General features: G+C 48.2%; 1 protein-coding gene across 3 annotated transcripts in view; it reads left to right on the top strand.

The window, feature by feature from the left end:
• Positions 1-10,086, top strand: part of Tmem180 (transmembrane protein 180) — a 35,704-nt gene that overhangs the window by 14,061 nt on the left and 11,557 nt on the right. The window contains exons 1-2 of one of the 3 annotated variants that reach the window (XM_013017551.1): positions 6,696-6,742; positions 8,754-8,785. The exons of 1 other annotated variant lie outside the window; for it this stretch is intronic. Coding sequence is in view for 1 of the 2 variants with exons in the window: in XM_013017550.1 (XP_012873004.1) it covers positions 6,678-6,742 (65 nt within the window). In the remaining variant the exon portion in view is untranslated. Of the gene's footprint in view, positions 1-6,658; positions 6,743-8,753; positions 8,786-10,086 lie in introns of those variants that run through there. One more of the 3 variants, XM_013017550.1, reaches the window with a different exon arrangement.

Here is a 10,086-nt window from a genome sequence, read left to right on the forward strand (position 1 = left end):
GGTCTTCGGCGCGGGGCCGGCGTCCTGGTCGTTCTGGGGCCGGCGTTCCAGGCGCCTCTCCACGCGGTACTCAGGCTCGCCCACGCGCGGCGCAGCGTGCAGCAGGAACTCGCCGCGGCGGTGCGTGATGCGCACATCGGTGTGCGGGTAGGTGCCGTACACGCGCCTCAGCTCCCGGCGCACCGGGTCCGGCAGCGGCAGGCGGGGGCCGCGGGTGCGTTCCACGCGGCCCCAGCGCAGTTCCGCCTCCACGCTGCCGCCCTCCGGCCACTGCGACTCCCACGTGGGCAGCGGCGGAGATCGCCGCCCTGGGACACCGGCGGCGTCGGGGAACGGTGGGCCCACGGCCCCAGCGCAGGGCGGCAGGAAGTTCCACCAAGGCGGCACGGCCAGGGGCGCACCCGCGCGGTAGAAGCGGTGGTATTCCCGGGGAGCCGCCGGCCGGTGGCAGAAGCCATAGGCCTGGATGGGCGGCAGCAGCAGAGGGGCGGCCAGGTAGGTGTAGGTAAGGGGATGTTGTCCAGGCCAGAGGTCCTCCCCGCGCGCCAGACAGCCGAATGAGTACATGGTCCAAACCTTAGGCGGTAGGCATCTTTACTGGGGCCTCATCCAGCTTCTGACCTGTGGCAGAGGGATGTGTGGCTACATACCTGGTCCTTACCACCAAGCCTGTGGCTGGTGCCTCTTACCTGTAATCCTAGCTACTCATCTGTAATCCTAGCTATACAGGAGGCTGAAACTTGAGGATAAACTTTTAAGCCAGCCAAGGCCAGAAAGTCTGAGAGATTCTTATCTCTAGCCACCGAGAAGGCCAGAAATGGACCTGTGACTGAGGTGGCAGAGCGGCAGCCTTGCACACAAAAAAAGCTAAGGAACAGCACTCAGGTCCTGAGTTCAAGGCCCAGTACAGGCACACGAGAAAGAAGAAGAAGAAAAAAAAGCAAACAAAACCTTAACAACCTCCGTTGCTGGGCTCTGGGCCCTGTTTGGTGTCAAGGGCCTTGTGGGCCTGCTTCATGGCTTTGGGACACTTAAAATTAGGCATTCATGGGGCTGGGAAGGTGGCTCAGTGGTAAGAATGCTTGCCTTGCATGCATGAGGCCCTGGGTTCAATTCCTCAGCACTACATAAGTAGAAAAAAGCCAGAAGTGGTGCTGTGGCTCAAGTGGTAGAGCGCTAGCCTTGAGCTGAAGAGCTGAGGGACAGTGCCCAGGCCCAGAGTTCAGGCCCCACGACCGACAAATAAAAAGCCATTCAGCTCCCCATCCATTCCCATCTTGTTCCAGGGTTGAGCCCAAATCTTAGGCTTCCAGCCAGGCCATCAAGACTCAATACATTTTTAAATCCTCAGCCTCTGGCATGCCCCATCTCAATAACTCCCTACTCACTTATTTCTTTAGTCTGGAGGACTTGGTCCTTAGGATTTAGGGAAGCCGGAGCGATTAACAGTGGGGTTCTTCTCCACTACTGTGTAGTCGCACAGCTCTCCTCCATGTTGTGCCTCTGCCACACCTCCTGGTTACCAGGCAAAGGGAAACATCTTGAACTGGCCAGGCGCCAAGCTGTCTACACCTGAGAGAGCCTGTGGTGGCAGTGGTCTGAGATCAGAGATGCGCTCCCCAGAACCTCATTGAAACCTCAAGGCTAGCTCTCTACCATTTGAGCCACAACACCACTTCCAACTTTTACTGTGTAAATGGTACTGAGAAATCAAACGCAGGGCTTCATGCATGCTAGGCAAGCACTCTACCACTGAGCCACCTTCCCAGCCCTGCTAGAACTTCTTTCAGACTCTTTCCTAGTCCTCCTGTTCTAGAATGTTATATTAGTTCCTGTAATTCTTTATAACTGTGTCAAGTACAGAGTGATACTCCCACTTAGTAGTTAGGACACCAGAGGCTCAATGAAAGTAGACCACTCTCCCAGGATACTAGAGCCTGTAAATAAAACCCAGAGGCCACCTGGGTGAAGCCAGAAAGATTGCTTTATTCACATGGGTAAACTGTATTCTCTCTGCTAATAGAAAAGTACAACTTGCAGATTATTACAGATTATATAATTTGCAGATAATTAACAGATTATAAAACTTTGAAGACTGGATAAGTTGATAAACCAAAATCTGCTTAAGGAAATTTGGGGGGGGGTTGACTAACAAAAGAATGAGGAAGTAAAAAGAACAAAAGAATGAGGAAATAAGGATGTCTAAATCTTTGACATCAAAACCTTATAAAGAAACAGAAAAGAATCCAATGGCTCAAGTCTGTAATCTTAGCTACAGTGAATCTGGTATCTTAGGATCTCAGTTGGAAGCCAGCATGGGCAGGAAAGTTTCTGAGACTCACCCTCCAATAAACTACCAAAAAAAAAAAAAGTAAGTGTAATGGGTATGGTGGCTTATGCCTGTAATCCTAGCTGCTCAGTAGAAAAGAAACTTGATTAGGGTCTCATTTGGAATCTACTAACTCCTCATTCTCTACCCCAAGTTCTGAGAGGGAGTTTGTCTTGTGTCCACTGTGAGGGTTGTTTTCAGGACATGGTGGCATCTGTCGGGTAGGTAGACTCTGGTGGGCAGAATAAAGTGTCTATACTCTCATACCTAGGAAGCTGTGAATATTTTACTTGTCAGGAACAAGAAGGAATTAAGGCTATTAGAGTGGTATTAAGGTTGTTCATTAGCTGACCTTATAATAATCAGATTATTTGGTGAACTCCCTCTAATCACAGGGGTCCTTATAGGTAGAAGGAGGTCAAGGAATTAGGCAGATAGCTGAGGAAGATTTGATTAGCTGTTGCTTTGCAGATAGAGGAAGGAATATGGAGTAGAGGCAGCCAAGTGAAATGAGTCCTAAAACCTCCAGAGAGTAATGGAGTCCTGCCATCACCTTGATTTATCCAAGAAGACTCACTTCAGATCCATTCTCTAGCTGAGAAGGTGGCTCAGTGGTAGAGTGCTTGCCTCACATGCATGAGGCCATGGGTTTGATTCCTCAGCACCACATAAACAGAAAAGGCCAGAAGTGGTGCTGTGGCTCAAAGTGGTAGAGCACAAGCTTTGAGCTGTAGAGCTCAGAGACAAGCCTGATGACCAACAACAACAACAAAAAATAAGCACTGTACTCAGATCCATTCTCTAGAACTGTAAGCTAAAACATGTGTTAAGCCATTAACTTTGGTAATCTGTTACAGCACCTACAGGGAATTTGATATGCCTCCTTACTTCTGTTTATATAACTTTGTTCCTCTCCTAATACTGCAGTGTTCAAAATTACCTATGGACTAACCTCACCTAGCCACATCGGTCTAGCCAATGGTTCCATATGCTTCCCCAGGGTGAAAAAATCCTGGAGTAGGAGTAGAGCACATGCAAGACAAGCTCATTCAAGCCTGGGAAGGTGAGGAACTTGCATTTTGACTTTGATTCCTAAATGCTTTTTTTTTTTTGGGGGGGGGGTCCAGTCCTGGGGCCTGAACTCTGGGCCTGGGCACTGTCCCACAGCTCTTCAGCTCAAGGCTAGCACTCTACCACTTGAGCCACAGTGCCACTTCCGTCTTTTTTCTTTTTGCTTATGTGGTGCTGAGGAATCGAACCCAGGGCCTCATGCATGCAAGGCAAACGCTCTACCACTGAGCCACCTTCCTAGCCTCTGGTTCCTAAATTCTTAAGACTTCTAAGAAGTTTTCAGGTACAATGAGAAAAATAGGAATGAAACTGTGAGTCTCTCAGTATTTGTTCACTCTGATTCTAGCCCCCTGATTTTTAGGGCTCCACACTTTACCTATTCTCAGTAAAGTGATTCTGGAGAAGTTTAATATTCCCTCAAGCTTTTGGGTAATTTGATAAATTTAATTAAATGTTGGGTAAGCAGCATGGCCATCCATTGGGCAACAGTCAGTGAGCGGTTGGGGCTAACCAAGTGGGCCAATGGCAGTCAGACCCAGGACTTAGTTCTTTCATCCAGTGGAAGGAAGTACTTCTTTTTTTTTTTTTGGTCTGGTCGTGGGGCTTGAACTCTGGGCCTGGGCACTGTCCCTCAACTCTTCAGCTCAAGGCTAGCGCTCTACCACTTGAGCCACAGCGCCACTTCCGGCTTTTTTCTTTTTGCTTATGTGGTGCTGAGGAATCGAACCCAGGGCCTCGAGTGTGCAAGGCAAGCGCTCTACCACTGAGCCACCTTCCCAGCCCCGGAAGTACTTCTTTTCCCTGGATAGAAATTAGAAAAAAAGCCGGGCACCGGTGGCTCACGCCTGTAATCCTAGCTACTCAGGAGGCTGAGATCTGAGGATTGAGGTTCAAAGCCAGTCCAGGCAGGAAAGACCGTGAGTCCTATCTCCAATAAACCACTAGAAAACCAGAAGTGGCGCTGTGGCTCAAGTGGTAGAGCACTTACCTTGAGCTGAAGAGCTGAGGGACAGCGCCCAGGCCCAGAGTTTAAGCCCCAAGACTGACCCCGCACCCCCCCCCAATAAAAAAAGAAATCTGAAAAAAATGCAGTCTGAGTTCTGGAGGGCCTGACTGAGCTCCACACAGAAGTGAAGCTAAGAGACAAGAAAGAAAATTGCATCAGTATTTGAGTCATAGACTTTCAAGTTGTCAATAAACTTATTTTGGCTTGAGGATTTGAGTTGTCATTTATTGCTTGCTTCAGTTTTTTTTTTGGTCATGGGTCTTGAACTCTGGGCCTGAGCCCGTCCCTTAGCCCTTCAGCTCAAGGCTAGGGCTCTACCACTTGAGCCACAGCACCACTTCTGGTTTTCTGGTGGTTAATTGGAGATAAGAGTCTCATGGACTTTCCTGCTCGGGTTAGCTTTGAAGTGTGATCCTCTGGTCTCAGCCTCCTGAGTATCTAGGATTACAGATGTGGCCCACCAGCGCCTGGTTTATTGCTTGCTTCAGTGATACACAGTTAAGTAATGCCCCCCATTCCTCCACAGCATCTTACTATAAATATTTTTTTTAAAGAGCAACTTAAGTAGGTGAGTAGGTTTGTTTGTTGTTGTTTTTTCCACGAGGTTTGAACTCAGGGCTTGAGCTCTTTTTGCTCAAGGCTAGTGCTCTACTACTTTGAGCTACAGCGCTACTTCTGTTTCTCTGGTGGTTAATTGAAGAGTCTTGTTCTGCCAAGGCTGGCAGTCAGTGAGTCCTGGAATAAATTGCAAATTTGTATAATCCTGGATCTATAGTTTCTTCTGTCTCACAACACCTTGGAGCTGCTTCTCATTCACCAGGACCAGATTGTTCCCAAACAGGAAACAAAGAAGGTGAGAAGAGGGTCTGAAGAAGAGGGATTGGGAAGAAAGAGGGAAATGAGTCAAGCAGTGGATTATGAGTACCTTCAGCCCCTGGACGCAAGACTCCTGTGTTAAGCCATTTGCTATGCTTGTGTCCTTTACTACTTTGTCACAAAGGAGGTAATATTCTTGTTTCAGGAAGATGGCTGACAACAGCAAAGGCTTGGGATCCACAAAACTCTTAGACCTGTTTTTTATTTAATGTTCAGAAAACAGAGATTAACAGAAGAAAAAGAAGTTTGGCATTTCGCAGAAGCCAAAAGTGGTGCTCCTTCTCTTACCCCAAGGTAGGGAAACTAGGCAGATCTTGTGTGTGTGCTGTTTGATTGCTTAGTGTTGCAGATCAGTCAGGGAGCACCTCCAGACTAGACTGAGCCATACAAGCTTGGTTTTGAGAGCATGAATATGGATTGAAGAGGATAAAGTGTTCTGGGGCTCAGGAAACTGTCTGGATCTCTTGGTTGTGGTGCAAAAGTTGCTGAGTCTCTCTGAATTTCAGTTTTTGTGTCTCTAATATAGGAATAATAGCATTTATGGCCTAGAATAATGTGAGGACTCAACAGGAAAATGCAGTGGGATTCTTTTTTTTTTAATTTATTTTATTTGTGAACATACTGAACAGAGGGGTTACAATTACATGGGCAGGATAATGTGTACATTTCTTACCAAGCATTGAAGCCTCCTCTTTTGTTTATCCTTCACATCCCTTCCCAGCCTCCCCCCTCCCCCCCTGCAGTGGGATTCTTAAGCAGTGCATAGTAACAGTTCATTCTCTCTATATGTTATATATAGAACACAACGACTGTATTATGTATAATATATTCTTTGTACAATATGTAATATATAATATATAATTATAAATAACACAAGGAGGATAGGTTACATAGCTGTGAGTTGATGGCCTGTCCTTTGTCCCACCCATCTCCGTGTTCTGGCTCTTGTGGTCTGATGCCTAATGCCCACAGCTTAAGCTAGGCCTGTCCACTCTTGTGGGTACAAAATCTAGGATCAGGGATTCCCACTGCTACCTCCAAGTCGACCTCCGGCTGACATCTAGGCTTGAAGGATGATGCTAAGGTGTCTTCATCCTCCAAATTAGAGAGGCAAAGAACAAGCAACAAAAAAGGGGAGCGTCCACATTTGAGATGAGTGATATTAAGCCTTCGTGGAGTGAAAGACAAGAGATAGCTCATCAGGAATCCAGGCAACCTGATCCCACTTGCTTGTGTCCATTTTCTTTTTGGTCGCTATTGGCAAACGCCCATGACCATTATGGCGGCGACAGCCTCAGAAGCGGTCACCTGCTGGAGTGGCAGCCGAGTGGTGCGCAGCCAATCGCTGGGCGGGGGCGGAGCCAAAATCGGGGGAAGCCCTGGTGGCGTGCGCGCATGCGCACTGTCTGGCACCTGGCTCCGAGCTGCAGCCGACTTAATCTTAGCCTGCCAGGACTGCGGTGAGAGGCTGACCAGCGGCCGGGACGCGGGGGCAGGAGCGGGCGGGACTGGGGGGCCGACCTGACTCCAACCACAAACCCAACAGGACAGGATGGTTTTCGGCGTTCAGACAGTCATGGGGAATGTCTGCAGGGGTCCTTAGGTGATGAGGTTGTGGATTGACCCATCGGGGTCTAGATGAGTTCAAGGGGCAAAGGTGGAATCTTCTGAAAGGTTCTATGGGGAAGGGGAAAAGGGATGCAATGGGTCAGACAGCGCCTGGGATGTGGGATGGGATCTGGCCTCGCAGAATGCAATGGGTCAGTCTGAGATCCATTTATTGACATAAAGCCCTGGACCCTGGTGTCCGAAGAACCACTTGGGGACTTGAAAACAAAATAAAAAATCCAAAAGCGGGTCTCACCTCCAGAGATTCTGGTTTTAGTGGCCTGTGGTGAGGCTTGAGCCTCAGTAGTGTGTACTGCTTCTCAGGTGATTTTAAGGTGCAGCGGGAAGGGAGGACCACTACACGTGTTTGAGTGTGGTTCTTGAGTAAAGAGCTCCTGCGTTGATCGCCAGTCTCCCTGGCCTGAAAGCAGGGCCTGTCTGTGGTGGAGAGAAGCAAGCTTCCGACTCTTCTCATTATCTGCAAGGGAGGGAGCAGTTCTCTCCCTTTGGGAGGTGAAAGTTCCTTTCCAGCCTGCGGGAGAGAATAGGCCCGTTAGTATTTGAGAATAGGGTAGGAGCCCCCAACTCTAGGGGCTGGACCCTACTGTGGGGAGACTGGATCGGGAGTCAAGGCAAACAATTCAGAGGTCAGCTGAATGCTGAGAAAATGACCCGCCTAGTATTTGCTTTGCTAATTTGTCTTACACTTTTACCTGTTCCTTTGATACACCTGAGGACTGGCAGGAAGTGGAATTATTTCCTCCACAGACCTGACCTAGTGTTCCTACTGCCAAATTATGCTTATTAGTGGCTTTTTCTCACTGGGCTGCTTGGTCTATAGGTTTTTGTTTTTTTTTTTTTAAATTCAGGGCCAGGGCACTATTCTTTAGCTTTTGTGCTTAAGGCTAGTGCCTCTACTACTTGAGACATACCTCCATTTCTGACTTTTTGGTGGTTAATTGGAAAGAACAGTTTCATGGACTTTTCTTCTTGGTCTGGCTTTTTTTTTTTTTTTTTTTTTGGTCCTGGGGCTTGAACTCTGGGCCTGGGCACTGTCCCTCAGCTCTTCAGCTCAAGTTGGGCACTCTACCACTTGAGCCACAGTGCCACTTCCGGTTTTCTGGTGGTTTATTGGAGATAAGAGTTTCAGGCACTTTCCTGCCCAGGCTGGCTTTGAACTGAGAACCTCAGATCTCAGCCTCCTAAAGAGCTAGGATTACAAGCGTGAGCCACTAGCACCGGGCTTGGTCTGGCTTTGAACTGGAATCCTCATATCACAGTTTGCTGAGTAGCTAGGATTACAGGTGTGAGTCTGAAAGAAATGGGAAGCAAATACCCACCTTCCTGATGTCCCTTATTCTGGATGAGGCCCAGGCTGGCATTCTTAGTTTCTTCCTCTCAACTCCATCAGCACCCCGTATTTGAATACACCATGGATTGCTTTAGAAATCAGGAATATAGGGCTGGGAAGGTGGCTCAGTGGTAGAGTGCTTGCCTAGCATGCATGAGGTCCTGGGTTTGATTCCTCAACACCACATAAGCAGAAAAAGCCAGAAGTGGCACTGTGGCTCAAGTGGTAGAGCACTAGCCTTGAGCAGAAGAGCTGTGGGACAGAGTTCAGGCCCCATGACCGACAAAAAAGAAAGAAAAAATCAGGAATATGTTAAAGTTATCATTTTTGCCCCTAATGAGCCAAAATGCAGAGACTTTTCACAAGATGCCAGAGAGTTCCATTAAGATAGATCAGTAATCCTACTATCCTGACAGAAATTCATGTGTAGTTTACAAAACTCCTCTTTTTCTGGCTTCTTTCTACCTCTCTGCTCCAAATTTCACTCCCTTTATTTCTGTTTTTCTTACCAGGTGCTGTGAGCTTGGTGAAAGCTTCATGAATGGTACTCTTTGCTCTTACCATTACTGTATTTTCTGTACCCCATTGGCTTGCCTTATGGCACTTCTGGCTTCCCAGGTTTTCTCTTCCTTTCAAGACTCCTACAGGGCTGGGAAGGTAGCTCAGTGGTAGAGTGCTCACTTACCATGCATGAGGCCCTGGGTTTGATTCCTCAGTACCACATACACAGAAAAAGCTGGACGTGGCACTGTGGCTCAAGTGGTAGAACACCAGCCTTGAGCCAGAGAAGCTCAGGGACAGTGCCTAGGCCCTGAGTTCAAGCCCAAGGACTGGCAAAATAATAATAATAAAAAGACTCCTACAGCCAAATGTGGCAGAATGGTGAAGTGGGGGGATTTCCCATGACTGCTGTCGAAGGACTGCGGATACTCATATTAGTCTTTTAGGGACAAGCAAGTATTAATGGAGCCTTTTGCTTTGCGGTGCCAGAGCTTACAGGAGGTAGGAGCAGAAAGTAGACAACTGCCTTTGAGCTTGTGGTCTGGAGGACAAGTGAGGGTTTTGGATGCTGGATAATGGGGCTGAGAGATCCCCAAAAGGGAGAGGGTACATGATTAGGTGCACAGAGAAAGCCTATGATACTATCCCGGGCCTTGGATGAGCAGATCTGATAAGAGGGGCACATGGTGAAGTGAAGGTTTAAGTCAGACCCTAGTTTGGATGGTACAAGGTGAACTTTTAATAGCTCTGTGACCCCAGGCCAGTTATCCACTTTCAGCGAGTTGGTTTCTTCTATAAAGCATGGATGGGATTCATGACAGGGGATGTGAAAGCCAAGCATGCCCTGCTCATGAGAAATGGCATGTAGTGGGCTGGGAAGGTAGCTCAGTGGTAGGGTGCGTGCCTTGCATGCATGAGGCCCTGGGTTCCATTCCTCAGCACCACATAAGCAGAAAAGGCTGGAAGTGGTGCTGTACCTCAAGTGGTAGAGCACTAGCCTTGAGCTGAAGAGCTGAGGCACAGCGCCAGGCCCAGAGTTCAGGCCCCATGACTCACCAAAAAAAAAAAAAAAAAGCAACAAACAAACAACAACCAAAAATGGTATGTAGTTACATGTAGGGTATCTCAGACAGAGACATTTCATGAATTGAAGTGTGGAGGTAGCATTTAAAAAAAATTGGGGGGAGCCGGGCGCTGGTGGCTCACGCCTGTAATCCTAGCTACTTAGGAGGCTGAGATCTGAGGATCGCGGTTCAAAGCCAGCCTGGGCAGGAGAGACCGTGAGACTCCTATCTCCAATAAACCACCAGAAAACCGGAAGTGGCGCTGTAGCTCAAGTGGTAG

The sequence above is a fragment of the Dipodomys ordii genome, unplaced genomic scaffold, assembly GCF_000151885.1.
Source record: "Dipodomys ordii isolate 6190 unplaced genomic scaffold, Dord_2.0 Scaffold36, whole genome shotgun sequence".
Taxonomy (NCBI): Eukaryota; Metazoa; Chordata; class Mammalia; order Rodentia; family Heteromyidae; genus Dipodomys; species Dipodomys ordii.